This window comes from Vanellus vanellus (genome assembly GCF_965231255.1).
Source record: "Vanellus vanellus genome assembly, chromosome: 3".
In the NCBI taxonomy this organism is placed as follows: domain Eukaryota; kingdom Metazoa; phylum Chordata; class Aves; order Charadriiformes; family Charadriidae; genus Vanellus; species Vanellus vanellus.
The window spans coordinates 95,930,078-95,948,486 of record NC_138907.1 but is presented as its reverse complement, the minus strand read 5'-3'; the positions used below and the strand labels follow the sequence as shown (position 1 = coordinate 95,948,486).

Here is an 18,409-nt window from a genome sequence, read left to right as displayed (position 1 = left end):
GAGCAGATAACTGGACTGGACAGCTGATGGATCAGATTTTTGACAGTGACTGATACCTTGTTTCTGAGTTGGAGTGATATTTACAGTAGTAACTTATGACTGCTCTGACTGGAGAGTTTTTCTACTTCAGAGCTATTAGTCATGTGGCTTACATCTTGCGCCATGTATGCTACGCCTTCTGATGCTCGCAGGGAATGTAAGTGAGAGTAAGGTTAATGTTAATCCTAAATGCTGGTGTTGAAACCTGCTGAATTATTTACATTAATATCTTGTAGCAGTGAATTCAGCAACAGTTCCACTTGTAAATCCCAAAATACTTTAAAAACATTTCTATTAGGTGTCATATGTCTTTTAGAACTGTATACTCTTAAAGTTTGTACATATGAAAGTAATTGGTATAAGGAAGCAGAAAATGGAAAGTTGAATTACCTAACATTATTCTTTTTTTCCCCCCAAACTCACTCATTTACAATCAAAAATAACCACAGCATTTTCACTGCATGCTAGCACTTTTGAACCAGGTGTTGCTGAAGAAGCCTGTTTCACTGTTGTCAATTCTAGTGCAAAATATCCTCAACTGCCTCTGTCAGAGGAGAGTAATCTGGTGAACAGGGGTGTGCAGAAGAGTAGCCCAAAAACAGAGTTCAGACTGACCATAGGCTCTGGAGTCTATGGTCATATTAAAAAATGTTCTGAAAGGATTGCAGCATCCTTAATCGTTTCACAAACTTGGATTGATTTCTTATTTTGTTACAGTAATAATTTAAAAAGGAGAACGCGGATGACTGAAGAGCAAGGTAGTTGCTGATAGATCTGAATATTCTTGGTTTTTTTCTCCTTCAAAGTCTAACACATATCAGAAGACCATCACCTATGTTGCCTGTCCTGTCAACCACGCAGGCTGGCATAAAGCTTTCCACTTCCCTCTTGTCTTCTACCCATCTTCTTCTACACTTAGTAGCCAAACACGCGTATGGGCACAGTGCTGAGAGTCAGGAAAGGACAAGCTGTTGTTTCACAGGAAAGGAGTGTGGGTAACACCAGCGATAGACCTCATAGCATCCTGTTACATATGTGAATTTAATAGATGTGTGGCTGTCAGTCATGGTGGTACTGACCCTCCTTTTTGTCTTGCCCAAGAGATAACCATACCCATTGTAGGCAACATCATATGTGCTGTACTGTAATCTTTATACAGAGGAAGGAGGAGGATTGACTTGGCAATGCTTTCATTATTTTTCTTTTCTCTGAAGCAGAATGAATTACTCATGTAATGGTTATTTCCAAAAATAACTGACTGAACACAATCTGATGAAATGCCTGACTGAGACACTGGACTTCCTACAGTATGCGACATATGCTTGAGGTGTTCCTTAATGTTCTTCACAGTCCCACCTCCTGCAGACTCACTGCCTAAGTCTCTGGGAGAAAATATAGCTGCCTGTTCCAGGGGGTGGGAGTTCACCTTTGGATGAGTCTACTGCAAAAAATTCAGGGTATTGAGACTTGTGTACGCTAAGCTTCAATGAGAAAGCAGAACTTGTGAATTGTTATGATTTGTAGGGTAAGTTCTGTAAAAAGGTTGATTCACTTGACTAATGTGCTCCTTGTATTTGCTTGGCGAAGTCTGTAGAATGCTAGAGAAAGGGAAGAGAAGGTGGTTGTGAAGAAAACAGCCCAACAATGGTGAAGTATTGCTGACTGTATGTGTGTGTGTATATATAAAAGTGAGTGTGCATGTGTATAGTCCTTGAATTTATTAAACAAGAGGGACTTAGAGGTTGTTTTAACTAGCAAAACAAAGGCGGATAGAAATCTGATTGCATAAAACTAGCAAAACTAAGATGATGGGGTTGTTATTATGTCAGTATCGCATGTGTTCATGGGCTGAGTTCAGAAGGCACAATCTCATATGATATGGAATATCTCGTCAGTCAATTCAGGTCAGCTGTCCTGGCTATGTCCCGTCCCAACTTCTTACTCAGCGCCAGCCTACTCACTGTGGGGGCAGAGTGGCGAAAAAAGAAAAAGCCGTGATACTGTGCAAGCACTGCTCAGTGATAACCAAAACACTGGTGTTTCATCAACACTGGTTTAGCCACAAATCAAAACCATAGCACCATACTGGCTGCTATGAAGAAAGTTGACTCCATCCCAGCCAGACCCATACAGGCAATTAGTTTGCAAACTATATGGTATAAAGTAGATTTCAGTTCTCTTGTCCTTGTCAAGGAAATGTCCTTATTTACTGGAAAGTTTGGTTTAGGGTAACATATAAGAGAGAGACACAAAGCTGTAAAATCAACCCTAGAACTTGATGTGTGAATAGAGTAGCTGATTTATTTGTTTTCAACTAACTCAAGAAAAGTGTTTCACATAAATTAGATTGAACTAGCATGGTGTTGTTCGCATGCATTATGAGAGTTCAGTAAAAGGTAATATTGGTTTGTATAAAACTGAGCTTTGTTTTTTAAATTGAGAACTAGTAGGGACATTTTTTTTTTCTGGCCTAAACTAGCGTCCTTACCTTATTTTTCAAATTAAACCTCAAATAGCTTTTATTGTTGCACAAAATGAGTAAAGAAGGAATAACAGGGGAGAAACAGCAATGTAACATTAAATGTAGAATGTTGCATTACAAGTTACTCTTTCATGATGGAATAGAAAACATTAGGTAAATTGAGAAGTTTTCAACACTTATGTTCTTTTGATCTTGCAAGGATGTAGTGAAGGATTTGAGCAAAATAAAACTCAAAACTTTGGTACAAATTTTTGGAAAAAATATTCCACCAAAACCTTATGAACTGGAAAATACTTCAAAACTGTAGAGATGAAATGGAGGGAAAATGAACAAGCTTGATAAGTGATTAATCCTACCATTTCCTGATGATAGGAAAATGAACAAGATTTATTAAATCATAGCTAGTATCTCTATGAATTACAAGCAGACTGGCTGGTGCAGCTTCCACTGATGACGGCATCAGCTCAGTGTGAATCTAAGAAAATTACATCACATAAAATTATTAAAGCAGGCTGATGCACTTGCTTGCTTTAAAATTGTAATAAATTACATATGGCCTGGTCTTCTCCACAGTTGTCTGCTTTCAAATTTTGTTTGTGATGTTTTTTTAGTACAAAACGTTAACGTTATCCAAGTTGCAGTGTGGAGATATATGCGGATGACCAGCACATATAGTTGTATCCACAGATTTCAAACCAACTGACTTCTAGTGAATGTTTGTGGAAATTAAGTGAAGATCCAAATATTCATTTCTGTATTACCAGGAATAGTTTAATTGTTTAAATAGGAAAGAGATGATTCTTCTTTCTGTAGACATAATTTCTCAACTGTTCATTTGGTTAGATGTAAAGTAATGGGAAGTTGCCCCCCCCCAATTGCTTTTATTAAGTGTGGAGTATGAATATTGCATACTCCTGCAGAAGATACTTGCACTTAATTACTGAAGCAATCTGAAGAGCTGCTTAGGAAAAGATCTCTCAGAGAGAGCTTCAGGAAGAGGCTATGGTAGGTACAGATGAGACAAAATCCAGTAAGAAGCAATGATTACTCGTAGAGGAACGGGTTTGTTGGTACAAAACCAATCCTGAAACAGTGTTTCTATGCCTTAGGCATCACACCAGCAAAGATGGATGAGCCCCTGAGAAATCACAGTAGTCCAGAGTTTAGCCTCTTCCACTGGGAAAATTAAGAGATTATTAATTAGGGTACCTGAAAGCATGAAAAGGCCTTCAGCCTTGGCAAAACCATCTGCCAAGAGTTAATAAAATAGCTGACAATTCCTTCATGCTCTGTCACGAGAATCACAGAATCGCAGAATGGTTGAGGTTGGAAGGGAATTCTGCAGGTCATCGTGTCCAACTCCCTGCTTAAGCAGATGTCACTTAGCACAGATTGCCCAGGTCCATATCCAGACAGCTTTTGAATATCTCTGGGCAACCTGTGCCAGTGCCCAGTCGCCCTCACAGTGAAAAAGTGTTTCCTGATGTGTGGGTGGAGCCTCCTGTGTTTCAGTTTGTGCGCACTGCCTCTAGTCCGGTTACTGGGCACCACTGGAAAGAGCCTGGCTCCAGCTTCTGCACACCCTCCCTTCGTGTATCTGTATACATGGATGTGACCCCACTGAGCCTTCATTTCTCTAGGCTGAACAGTACCAGATCTCTCAGCCTGTATGAGAGGTGCTCCAGTCCCTTGATCATATCTGTGGCTTGTCACTGCTCTTGCTCCAGTATGTCCATGTGTCTCTCCTACTGGGGGACCCAGAACTTGGTCACAGCATTCCAGGTGTGGCCTCACCAGTGCTGAGTAGAGGGGAAGGATCACCTCTCTCAACCTGAAGCTTGCTCTGGCCTCAGTTTAATTCACTGATATTTGCAAATAAACTATTTTCAATAATCTCAGAATAATTTAAAGCAAAGGACGTTGCTTAGTTTCAATAGATACTCCAAAGTGAGAATAACCTTAAAGTACAGTGCAGTGGCCATTGGTGAGGACCGTGAAAAATGGAAATGTAAGGTCTATACATCAAAGATGTTTTGATGCTCTGCTGTTTGCAAGGACAGTGTTTCAGAAGAATGTACTGGTACCATAAAGATGATTTTGAATGAGAAGCTGCTAATGTATGACCCGAAGTAAATTTATCTAGGAATTGCTATAATCACGTACTTCACTTAATAAAACCAAGTATTTTGCTAAGCCAATTTTGAATGTTGTAAAAAAATAGTAGCCCCAGTAACCTTGAAGGCTCTGCTTGAAAATAAATGCACAAAATTATGTACCTGTTCCCTTCTACTTGGCTTTTTAATAGCAGATTTTTAATGCTATTTTTGGTTTATTTAATGCTGCTTAGTATCCTATTTTCATGCAGCCTTTTTCCAAAGGACTCAACAAAGAATAGTTTATCTAGTACTGGTGTCAATACTTAAAAATAATTGCAGTGGGAATCAAGCAGACTAGTAATAGAAACCGAGATGAATCTCAGTGCAGCAGGATCCCCAAGCATTTGTCATGCTCTATTGCACTGCTACAAAATGCGGTAATTTTTAGATAAAGCAAAACACTAAATTAAACATTATGTTTAAGAAATGTCACTGGGTTGTTATGCAGCTTTTTGCATGTTGCACACTGCTGTGCGCAATATTTAGCTCTAACATCTCAAAAGACCACTCTCTACATAAAGCTTAGTCGTATATGAGTCCTGTTGGAGCAAAACTACTAAAAAATAGTAAACATCACATTTCTCTTTATCATTTGGAATAAAATTTTCAAGTGGCTCTAGTGTGACTTCTGTTTTTGTTCTTTTCTGAAAGTTTCAACACCTTTTTTATGCCAGAATTGTATAGGCTAGAAGGGACCTCTGGAGATCCTCTGCTCCAGACCCAGAAATATGGCATGGTCTCTACTACAGAAAGCTTCAGTTAGACATTGCTTTTCATTATACTTTCTTCACGTGGACCACGGTACAGTCAGGTAGCCCAAGATCCATGGGGCCACAGAGAGAACAAGACTGTCTTAAGAAACAGCATGGTAAAGGGGGGTTTATTTAGGTGTTTCTAAATTAAGAATAATTGCATACATGCAAGTTTCTTGTTGTAACTCATCTCACTAGTGCCAACCTTACTTAACTTATGCCTAAGTGTAGGTGACTTTAGAGGAGTCCCTGTCTCTCTCTGAATCAATACAGACCTTAAGCACCAAACAAGCATCTTCTGAATTTGCACAAAAGTCCTCATATGTGGCATGCAATATCTTAACCAGAAATGAAGGCATACCAAATTCTGAAATTGTTTCAATTGTGTGAAACAATTGTTTGAAATTGTTTTAAATCTCAGACAGGGGGATACGGTATTCCAGCAACTGGTGTTTATTATGGTGAGAGAATGGGGGGGACAACGTAGCATTGCAGGTAAAATTAAGGGTAAGAGGAAGGGTTTTTTTGTTCCAGATAGCTGCTGAATATTGCTTTGTGTGACCACGATTGTGCAGAAGTGTTGGTGAATTGTTAGGTGGCTAATAGCTTTTGTTCATTTTTCAGGCTGAAGGTTAGTGAGTTGGTGAAAACTGTGTAGCTATAAAGGAGCTGAATAGTGCTTTAAGGAGAAAATCTCCATCAAGGAAACAAATACAGTATTAATGTCTAGAAATATTTCCTGTACTAACAAGCTTGAAAATAATTTTGCAGTCTTTCTTAAAGTAACAAAGTATGTAGTAACCTTAAAGCCTATTAGTTCACGTACTCACAAGGAAGCAAAATGGGAAAGAAACTGCTGATCAAGAAGTATAGTAATGATGTTGGAAGAGGGTATGTTTAAAAGATCTTATTTTTATAGAAATTCATATTTTTATACATTTTATCTTCATTGCCTTTCTTATTCAGAGAGTGGAGAAACAGAAATATGCATTTAATAATTATTGAAAATGTTCATTTGACAAAGCTGAAAACGTAAATAGATTATTCTTGTTGTATTTTTAAATTTTTAGTCTAGGTGGTGAGATTAATTTGCTGCAGTAGTAATACATACTAAATAAGAGAGAGTGTTATTTGAACTGTTTAGTTCTTACTAATGTATGCAGAAGTGTTTTGGTTTCTGTGACAAGTTTGCATACTAAACCAACCCTGTCAAGCGTTAATTTATTTTGAACTTGTGCTTTTAGGTAGTTATCATACATCTAATCTGGAGTAATGAAAATTTGCACATTTAATATAGTTCTAACAGTTTTGCTTTTCAGTTTAAAGAAGTTGTTCTATATTCAGAATTGTTAAGCTGTTTAAGCAAAATAAAAATCAGTTTTGTGAAATCAAGCAACATGTCAGAAACATGACCTATGGTGTTCCTTACAGAGTTGGAGAAGAACCAAATGTGCAAATTTTTATGATAAATTCTGTTCTGAAATACTCGCTGTTAATTCTGATTGATGTTTGTAATAATAATTAAGTTTTATGGCATATTTACTGAGGTATGGTCAGTTGTAGAAAACTTTATTTTGAATGGCCACTTAAATTCTTGATGTGCAAAAATTTATTTTCAAAAACCATACTTTTTTCTTATACCAAATAGAAGGTTTTTTTCTCTGCAATATTGAGTAGCATTTGAAATCAGCATGCTATTCTTCAGATCACATACTCAAATAGGAAAGTTGTAATACAATATAGAATCAGGGAATCCATAGAATATTTTTCCAGCAGGTGGTTCTCCAAACAATTTTGATCTTGAACAAGGTATGTAAAGTCAACGTAAGGATTTTTGGTGAGAGGAAGCAAGTATTTCTCTGAGAGATTAGCAAGGATCAGTTTGAGTGTGAAGATACTTGTTCTCTGTAGCGGCAGAAATGAAGTTCAGTTCATTGCAACTCTTCCCTGAAGGTTTTCAACAGGGGCTTGCTCACCCTAGAGGAGTGTCAGTAGTATCATAGGCTTCTCCTCGCTTGGGCCATCTTCGAATACTCTTTAATTTTCCTCTCTGCTCTTGACAAACACCAAGCTCGTTACTCTTTATCCCCAGCTTGCAGAGACGTAAAGTAAAGGATTATCTAAATAAAGAGAACTTTGTATTCATGTGTTGAATTCTGAAGTTCTCCTTATACTAAATACTAAGATTTAATGACTTCAGCAACCTCAGGAGCCTCAGCGACTCTGTCAAAGCCACATTATGGAGGTGATAAAGGTGGAGTGAAGCACGTTCTGTTGGTGTCAGCCCAGTGCCCAGCCTGACAGTGCTCTACTGCCGTTATTTAGTAATCTGCTTTAGTCAAAAGCTGTACTCATTGATCGACTTCATGTTTTTGTGATACATACAGAGTAAATGCATACTAAATGCATGCAAGAGAATGCGTTTGTCATGTCACTACTCTAAACCAATTTGTATTAATTTTTAAAATTGATGGTTTAGTGGATTATCTGCCTGATATTGGTATGATAAGAACTGTAAACAGATTTATGAAGTAATTTTCATCATCAAATTTAATGTCAATACCATCTTACATTTTGAAGTCTCTAGGCAAGAAAAGATTAGGAGTTCCCTTTCCAAAGGAGAAGAACGCTGTTATTTGCTTTCAGGTTTACAAAGGAAAAGACCATGAATACAGATTATGTCCGTTGGTGCTTACCATCTATAAAGTCTGCATGTTCTTCAGGTGCTCTTTTCAGGGAGTCTAAATAATGTCATTAGTCTGCTTGTAATTTTTAAATACAAGCTTTTAAACTTTTTTCTTTTTAATGCTGCAGAACTGTATGGTTTAAATACTGAAATTAGTTGATAAGTCAAATTATAGACAGCTTTTTGACTTGTGCGTGATACGCAGTGGTTCAGTTTAAGATTTCAGCTTATTTTTAACTTACCTGGAAGTTAGATTTATTTAAAAATTGATTACATACCAGTGAAGGTATAAGGATAATTTTTTACAACCATGTGCCGTGTCCTTTATGACCATAACTGCAACTTATTTCATTACAAATCAAATTCATTATGATAAACAAATATAGAAAAGGTCTTGTACTTCTGGCACTGAAGCAGCATCTTTAATCAGATTTTTTTTTAAGCACTATGTCTTTTTCAGAAAGGTTACTTGTATTTGTTTTTTTTCCTTTAAAGCCGCAGAAGAAAGAGGATCAGCAATCAGAAGCTAAAGTGAGTCCAAAAAAGTCATCAGAACCCACTATTGACCTTTTAGGACTTGGTAAGCAATACATAATTACCTGTTTTTCAGTTTGAAACAGAGATATGGCATTTTATATTTTAATAGATATACTTTTATTTTCTCTGTGCTTCCTGATAGATAGATGAATTCGAAAACCGTAAGATTCAGTCTATGAATTTGAAACTATAAAGGAAAATGCCATAGGGATCTGGGTATGTCAATACTTGTGTTTTGCCAAGGAGAGTAATGAGCTCCTGTGGGAAGGGGAAGTTATCAAAGTGATCTTCAAAGGGCTTGTGGATTGTGGTATTTCAGCGTTTATGGTACAAGTGTACTTTTTAATGAAAATGCTGAGGTCATCTGAATTGTATATCTGTAAAATAACTTATATCATAAAATTCCTATATTAGTTAAAAGAACAGTAAATTGTCTGGCTGCAGCTGACTAGCATCTTGTAAAACTTTATACACTGGGCGTTTCAGTGTTGTGTGCTCACTGTGACCATCATTCGTTTTTATCTAATATACCTTTTGCTTTCTGACTGGCAGGTAACTGTGTATTTGTCTGATAATTTGCACTGTCTGGCTATACTATTGTGGTTTTATGCTTTTTCTCTGCTTGTTGAAGGCCATATTCATGAAATCTGTCTTTCATTTATCTAGTGTTACTGTGTTTTTCTATTGGATAGAATCTTAAAACGGAACTGGAAGAATGAAATATTACAATAAGTATTTTTAATCCCTTTGTATTGATCACTGTTAGGAAAATTTTCAGAGAGTTGTGAGTGGATATTGGAATATTCAATTTATATCAATGTAATGATTATTCTTAAATTTCTGTGTAGTTTTTACAGGATATTGGAGGAACCCAAATAAGTCTTTTAGATGTAATTATTCTAAAATCTTGAATTTCTAGAAAAATGTTTTGTTGTTTTTTAATTTTTGGTTTTAAGTTATGAATAATGTTGCAGCAAAGCAATAAAGGTCTTCCCTTACTTAGAATTCATAATATCATTCAAAATACATGTTGTTTTCCCTCTGAATGTAGAATAGCTTTAAAATACTATTTTTGTGCCCATTATGTATGTGTTGTGGTCTGTATCTCGTTCCAAGTAATCTGCTACCATAGGCAAGCAAATCTTAATTAACACAGTAGAAGTTAAATTATGGATGTAGAATGAACCTATTAAAACCAAAAGTAATTCAGACTTAATTGAAAGCTGATTCTCCTTTATTTTCCTTTACCAGACCAACAACCTAATTAAAAACTCAAATTTAGTCAATATGTGCTTCTGAGATTGTCAGGCTCCTGTATCCTTTTAGTCATGATTTGAAAAGAATCTTGGTAATGCTATTTTATGATACGATAATGAACTCAGATTGTATAGGCTAACTTGACATGTAATATGCAATAGAGTATTATAATTGGTGTTCAACAGCTGTGCTTCTTCAGTGTAAGGAAGCATAGTGAGATGTACAAAGGGCAAGGTTTATAATTTGTGTGTTAACAAAACTTAATTTTAGAGGAGGGAGTGTTTAAAGATCCTCTAAATAACAAATAGAGAGGCAGTGTAATAAGCTAGTATCACTTTGAATACACTGAGCTGTAAATGAGATTATGTATTAATGAGAACAGACCTGCATATTGCAGTTGGAGTTGTCTTTTAATTAATGTCTACAGTAGACTACTTCAGATAGTATTAAAAGAAAGATCACTTCAACCAAATCTATTATAGAACCATAGTTGGTTCCAGCCCAGGTCGGAATGGACCTTGGAAGACCATCTGGTCCAACATATGGGAAAGGGAGCCTGGATGAGATTATCTAGCATCCTGTCCGATTGCTTCTTGGAAACCTCCAGTGATGGGGATTCTACCAGATCCATGGGGAGGTTGTTCCAGTGACCGATCTCACTGTAAAAAATTTCTTTCTTATGTCAAGATGAAACCTCTCCCAGTGCAACTTGTACCCATTGCCCCGTGGCTGCTTGTGAAGAGAGACCCTCTGTCCTCTTTATAGCCATCCAATAAGTACTGGAATGCTGTGATGAGGTCCCCCCTGAGCCTTCTTTTCCTTGTGGAGAAAAAAACCTAACTCCTTCAGTCTTTCCTCATTGGGCAGGTTCTTCAGCCCTTTGACCATCTTTGTGGCCCTCCTTTGGACCCTCTCTAGTCTGTGCGTGTCTGTCTTGAATGTTGTGGGGACCAGAACTGGGCACAGACTGCCGGTGTGGCCTGACCTGCTCTGAGTGGAGTGGGAAGATCACATCTCTATCTCTGCTAGCAATGCCTCTGCAAATGCAGCCCAGAATCCCATTTCCCTTTGTTGCTGCAGTGAAGCACTGCTGATTAAAATGTTTGATATGTCATATCAAACAATATTAAAATGGATGTGATTGCATAGCTCATTCTTCTTACTGAGTGGACATGTTTCTAATGAGGATTCATTCTCTTAGGACTTCATTTCTGCAAATGAAGAACAGTAGTAGCTTTCACTAGGGCAGATCAGAATTGCTTGTGATAGCAGATTAAGTAATTTTAATGGATCACAATTCATGCTAGAATAATTTTGGCTTTCAAAGCAGCCCAGCGTCTTGCAAAGTATTTTCTCGAGTAAGCCTCAGTGCTAGCTTTGGGCATGGAGTTAACCTTTGGGTCATTGCTCTTTTTCTCTCAACAGGCGTTTTAATAGTGACCTCATCAGAAGGTAAACATCCTGTGAGATAGGACTTACCCGGTGGCAATTGTAGCTAGGCAAGATAATTTTCCAAAAAAGACATTGGTTTTTATTTTTCTTTACAAATTGCAAAATTCTCAAGATAATATGCCTTGGGAAATTGTATCTTTAAATCTTGTAATAGCAGAGGAGGCATAGTATCCTCAGTGACTGTACTATCATGTTTGTGTTTCTTCTGAGTCTTTTTAAAAAGATTCACGTGGTTCCCTTGAGTTCCTGTTCAGGGGGTTTATTATTAAGATAGTGTTTGGATATTCACTTTTTGATGATCCAGCTACATAAACGTTCGTGGCTTTTGGCCTTGTGATTCAGAGTAGATTTTAGTTCAATACTCCACACACAGAAAGGTGGGGAAATGGACATGTACAAGCTAAATATTATCATATTCTCCACAAGCAATACTGTCAGTGTTCTCACTGTGCAACCCCAAATTCTTTCCCTCTCTTCCCAAGCTATGAGACATCCCAACCTATTTCTGTAGGCTAAAACTGAAACTTCTTTTTTAGTGATGTCTACAATTAGTTGGATCTTGTCCACACTGAGTGTGTGCCCTAATGAATATATGACTTAAAATTGATGCTAAAATCAATAATGTGGGATTTTATAACTTTTTTTTTATAATACTGATTTTTAATAAGGGGAACATAGGAAACATTTTTCAGTTTGAAAGTCACAGCGTGTAAGCCGAAGTTCTCCAGCACTGAAGTCATTGACAGTACCGTATTTTCGTCCTACTGGTGTTAACTTTGCACTCTGTGCCCCTTTATTTTGGGGGTTTGTCTTACAAGTTAGATGTTTCCCCTTATGCCAGGTTGTTGTATATAAAGTCCATTTTTAAAAATACTTGTAAAGATGTGTATGATACATATGTGTGATAGTGGGAATCTTTTCTTGGAATGTTACACAGGCAATTCGGACCATTCTGTTTGTTAAGGTATGTCACTTAGCAATTATTTCAGCATACAGAAAAAAATAAAATTTAATATTTTTAAACTATATTACCTTACAGAATTATCAGAAAGAAAGTGCATTTTACATATTCTCCATAGTTTACCATGTTTCAGTGTGCCCCTCATAAAATAGGCAATTGCATGTTCTGGAATAACCCTTGTAGTAAGTTATAATGAATGACCAGGAGAAAAGAGATTTACTATGTTGTTATCATTAACAGAATGTAATGTGTGGGGCATGCATCTGGCATGGTTGAATGTGATATATGATATTCTGAAAGCTGTGTATCTGCTTGTGTGTGGGAAATATTCTCTGAAGAAATTCTGTAAAGTTTTGAGAGCTTAATCGTGGTATGAAATGTAGCTGAATGTTGCATATCTGAGAAATGTGCTTTTGTCGGTACTGTTCGGTAAGTACCGAAGCAGCATGGTTGGTCATAAGTTGGAAAGCTGCATTTATGAGATAATAAAAATACACTTATAAGTACATAAATATCATATATCATAAAATTATGCTTAGGTAAGCAATGTATCTACCCAAAATGAAAATGTTTGCAATCACTTGAGGCATACAGCATTGTTAGCTTTCTGACTTCCCACATTTTATTTTAAGAAGTATAATATAGAAATAGCCTTCCAGTGAATGCTTTTTCAATTTTGCAAAGCATTTAGCAATAAATAAAATTTTACTAAAGCAGTAAATAATTCCACAATAATTTCAGACAGACAAACCTTGTTTATATCTTTGCCCCAGATTTTGTTTAAAGTATTGAACTATTTCTCTCATTTCTGCCTTTCTAGTAATTTGGTGTAATAAATAATCATATGCATATTCTCCCTCTATTTCAAGTCTTGGTATGGCTGTCATAAATGATTGTATATATAAAAATACATGGCAGTTTAGTAACAAAGTTCTTGTAAATAGTTTTCCCCATGAAAAATGAGTTTTAGAAATATAATACAAAGTTTAAGTGCAGATCTTCTTTCTCGCTGTTTCCTTTTCTTGCTGTCCCTTTGAAGCCTTTCTGCTGGTCATTCTCACTGTTGGTGCAGAAAAATATATCAAGGATTAATGGTGTGTATGAAAGCTTTCATAACAAAAGGCAGCACTTAATTGGAAATTAGCAGGGGAGTTAGACTAGATGATCTCTAGAGGTCCCTTCCAACTCTGAAACTCCGTGATTCCGTGAAATTGTCATATCAGGGATTAATAAAATATATACGGAAGAGCACTGTAAAGGCAAACTTCACTGGAACCCTTCGCTTACTAAATATAACCTGGTAAATAGCTTTTGTTTCTCCTGTCAAATTTAAATAAGACTTCCTAATCTGAAATCAGAAGCAGCGTCTGCTGTTGCGCAGTATGGCAGACCGCAGTCAGATATTATCTGTCATATTGTCATAAGTTGTAAGAAGAGAAGTTTTGGGACCACAGCTAGGAGCAGCAACGAAGAAACAGCATCTATGGACTTTCCACGTTACCTTCCCTGACTGAGCGTGGAAGCTCTGCCTTGCCTGTGCTCTCGTTGCAATGGCTTCTGCCACATCTAATACTTCGTTCCTAGCTGCAGATGCATTCTCCGGAAAAGTGGTGGAAGTACGGTTCATTAAAAGTTAGTTGTTTCAAAGTAATTCTGTGATGGTTGAAGCTAGAAATTTCTCAAAATATTCACACAGGCCTATATAATTTAATCTGATCTTTAGCTGTTTTCCGGAAAGGATACATCCACGTTTCCTTCTTGAAATACAAGACTGTGTAGGCCTGCATTCATATATATATTGAAATGAAGATATTAATATTGCTACAAGTAATAAACTGGTGTGAAAACAGTTTGGTTTCTTTTATATTCTGAATTTTAGTTCTTTATGGAATCTTTTCGTTTTGGGGGGGGGAACGTTTTCGGAGTCGCTTTTTAAAAGATATGAATACTCCAACTATTGCGTTTTTGAGAAATCAGTAAGACAGGATCATCTGTTAATACTGTTCATACAGCCTTAAAATCATGTTGTAAACAGTAATGCAAAATGTCTGGCTTCTGCACTGATACCAACAGGGAAATATTTTTGTAGTCTAAAATTCGGTAAAAGAAGAAAGGTATGTACGTTACCAAATAATGCTCTTACTGAAGCAGTTTAGCACAACCCTGGCTTTTCATAGTGTTAATTTATAAGCAGCATATTAGATACTTGAAAAATACTATGTTCTTGCAAATGTGTTCTCTTGTGAATGTTCTAAATATGTGAAATGCTTGTTTTAGTAAATGATTACAATTAAATTTTGTCTTATATGTTAAACTTTTTTACATTCAGGGAAACTGAACCACTTTGGAATATGACGAGAGATTTTTTAATACATGTACCTCACTGAGAAAATGAGAACATTAAATTATTAATTCCAGACAATCCTTTTGCAAGAAAGTTATGCATGGTTCATTCCTAAATTTATCTGAAACAGTGAACCTTTAGGGAGATGTTTTTGGAACTGCCTATCTGCAGTATGACCGCAGAAGCAGCTTGTTACTTAACTTGCCAGTATGTTTATTTACACACATTTTAAAGCACTGGTGTGGATGGAATGGTGGAGCAGATTATATACACATAGTCACTTTGCTGTCCACTGACTTCTGTTCATCAGAACAGAACTAAAGGAAGGAAGAGACCTCGTAGCTGAGATGTAAGTAGTTTTATCATAATCATAGATGAGTTTGTAACTTTGCTTTTCAGGATTGTTGGAACGGCAATCCTCCCAGCAAAGTCAAACCACAACATAGTAATAAAATTGGCTGAGGTGGCTGCTTCCCTCCTATGGTCATTATTCATGCCGTTTACTGGTTACTCAGTATAGAAGACCTAATCTTGCCAAGCCATTCCTGTGGCCATTTTGCCTTTGTGGAGTTGTTGGGTCTTTCCTAGTTCTTGAGACAGCACAGTTATCCTCATGAACTCTGCACAAGTTTGGGCGATAAATATACTTGCTGAGGTTCAGTTTCGTGTGAATGCCACTCGCTTTGTCCTTCTCATAGACCTGCCTTTAAGGTATTTTGGTCCTTGTTATTGGGTCCACTTCCTAGCATGCATAATTTGGTCTCAATTTCCCATTGACAGGAAGTAGATTTGAGAATTAGCAAATACTAAGGTATTAATGTTCATGTTGGATACTAAATTAGAGTATAAAATAATTTATGTGTCTGAACTAGTCACAAAAGCAAGCGTACGGCTCCCAAAGAATTGCAAACCAGCACCCTTCCGTTTGGTTGTTTCATAATTCCCTGTATGCAGGTGCAATAAGTGCTTAAAAATTATACTGGGGATTTTACGTATACTGAAGTCAGTTCAAAGTTGTGGTTTCTGTAGCAGCTATAGCTGTTCCACTTTTCCTATGCATACTAAGGTGCAAAAGTTAGCATCTCTGCAGTAAGACTGAATTCAGGTGTGTACTTCTGACGTGTTCCGCATTGTTGGATTTTGACATTCATGACTTCTGTGTCAAGTTTTCAAATATACAGCAGTGACAGTCTTTAAAATAAATAAATACTTTCATGCAAGGCAGCTAAGGGGCGGCCACCTTCCATTGGAGTTGGAAGGCAGACAGAAATGGGAAGACATCTTTGAGGGGTGATCTTCTGAACAGATTGTTTCAGAATGCAGTGCCTTCTCATATGAGTTAACAGCCAAAAATCTTGTCTGTCTTCTGTGATAGTTTCCTCAGTCGAGTGATTTTCAGGCTGGTGATGTGACTGGTGCTTCTTACTGTTTCTGCTATATCAATGTCCTGGGCTACTGGGAAGGGTAGTCTTCAACTGCAGTGAGTTTGCATGTGGCAGAACAAAGTAATGAAAAATTACAATATTTGACGTGCAGGGAGACAGATCTTGCTACAGTCTGCCAGTTATTTGTGTTCTTAAATAAAAAAGTAGAGGAGAGCAAAGAGAGACCTTCTTTCTAAGTAATAAACTTAACTCATGTTCTAGTACATCTTTTTTGCGTAGAAAAATAAAATACCAATTCTTCTGTGATTATTCTTTAGCAGATGGGAAAGAATGTTGCAATTACATGAGAGATGGCATTGTATTATTTTAAATAAGTGTTGGAAGCTTCCTATGATTTGATTTTAATTAAAAACTGTATCTCGACTGCGCACTTCACTAATCAGGCCACTTCTCTGTCCCTATTAGAGTTCTAGAAGCTACTGCCTAAACCTCACATCTGCCTTCAGCCTTACATGTTTCTCTGTGGCAGTAAGGCATAGGTTTCTCCTGTTATCACTAAACTGTTAATGCTGATATTCCAGTGATTGACTTCTGCTCTTGAAATGGATCTTTTCACTCAGGCAGATAAATGCCATGGGTGCAGGACACTGGAAAATAACTTGTTACAGCTTAGTAAAAAGAAGAAGGGACTTTTTCTGAAATATATAGCAACTATTTTTTAATGTCCTTAAAGTTTTTTAAAAGTGGCAATCTGTATTCTGTTGTGTTTAAGATTTGGAATATATTGCTACATTAGTTTGTAAGCGTATGTCTGAAGTTTCTGATGGATATATTTGAAGTTAGTTACCCTATATGTAATAGTGTGACTTCAAAAAGAAACAAAACAACCCAAAGCCTTTAATTAGGATGCTAGGTAAGTTAAAATTTGTTTTACAGAAACTTACTATCAATAATGAGAACAGTGGATACTACACATGCAGCTAGAAAGAAGTTCTTTAAGCATGCTGAAGCATCAGGTAGAAATGGTCTTATGATGTTAGTAGTAGTTTTTTCAGTGTACTGTAATCTAGTGATTTTACAATACTTACCTTCCTGTGATATATAAACATTACTTTAGCTAAAAAAAGCTTTTTTCAATTTTTGCTGTTAACACTGTGCAGTCATCATAGTGTTCATCAGAATCTAGACTCATCTTTGTATTTGTCAAGCTCTGTGTAATGGCAACCCACTTGTGGTATGCTTAGGAATAAAATTTATTAGCCAATTCTTTCTAGTTGTTCTCTGACAGCTTAAAATCCAATGAGACATGGTTGCTCTATTGCTTAAAAAGATTTTGTGATATTCTCATCACTACATCTTTTAAAGTATTTTCTTGCAGTCCTCCTTAAAAAGCGTAATTCTTCAGGCCTTTTTTTTTTTGTCCTGCACATCATCTGTATTGTCACTTTCACCTAGATCGCTAAATGTATTCCTGTGTTAAAATGGTTACAAGCACCAAAGCTATAGAAGGTTAACTCTGTACAGAGCAAGAGCCATAGGTTCTTACAGAGAATTAGGCCAGTGTGCCTGGCAGGGGTGTTCATGTGGAGCTATAGAATAAAGTCAGTGCAAAGTACTTCTGAAAAAGGGGGAAGGATGGACTTTTTTCCTAATGTGAAGTTTAATTATGTACCCTTGAGTAAATTAGCATATCAAGAATAACTTTATGGATTCTAAAAGATAGATTTTAATTCAAGAACCCAGATCAGTGTATTTTGCCTGACACATGGCTACCAAGTTGGAGCCTTCTCAGTAAGACATCTATTTAAATCCTCACTCAAAATGCTTGTGTGCTTGAAAAAGACTCTTGAAAAATAAATAATGTGAACTGAAAAATTGGCATGGCTGCCCTTTGGGAAGTTTCTAAGTGTTTTGGTTTGGGATTGTTTTTTTTTTTTTCCTGAAGCACACTAGTATACTATCATTTTAGGGAAAGAAGTCCTTACAAAATCTGAACAATATCTCTGAAAATATCTCTGAAATGGAATGCATCTTTGATGGGGGCGCAGGGTAGGAGGGAATGGGCAGCTGTAATTATTCTCATGCTGTTAAAATATTAACAATTTTCACTTTTAATGTGGTTCTGTTGTCTTTTTAAGATGGTCCAGCTGAAGCATCTGTTACCAATGGAGGCACTGCTGCTGTCACAGTGCTGAATGATGACCTGGATATCTTCGGTCCAATGATCTCTAATCCTTTACCAGCAGCTGCTGTAGCTCCCGCTCAGGTAAAATTTATTTAGTTATATGTGTGCGGAAATATGTGCGTGCATGTGCATATTTGTTGTGTGAATTGTTCATTCACACAGAAGGAACGCAG

General features: G+C 36.8%; 1 protein-coding gene across 3 annotated transcripts in view; it reads left to right on the top strand.

Moving 5' to 3' along the window:
• SMAP1 (small ArfGAP 1) overlaps positions 1-18,409 on the top strand; it is a 103,288-nt gene that overhangs the window by 71,347 nt on the left and 13,532 nt on the right. For all 3 annotated transcript variants that reach the window (XM_082481888.1, XM_082481887.1, XM_082481886.1), the window contains 2 exons: positions 8,611-8,695; positions 18,190-18,317. In XM_082481888.1, the coding sequence (XP_082338014.1) occupies positions 8,611-8,695; positions 18,190-18,317 (213 nt within the window). The remainder of the gene's footprint in view (positions 1-8,610; positions 8,696-18,189; positions 18,318-18,409) is intronic.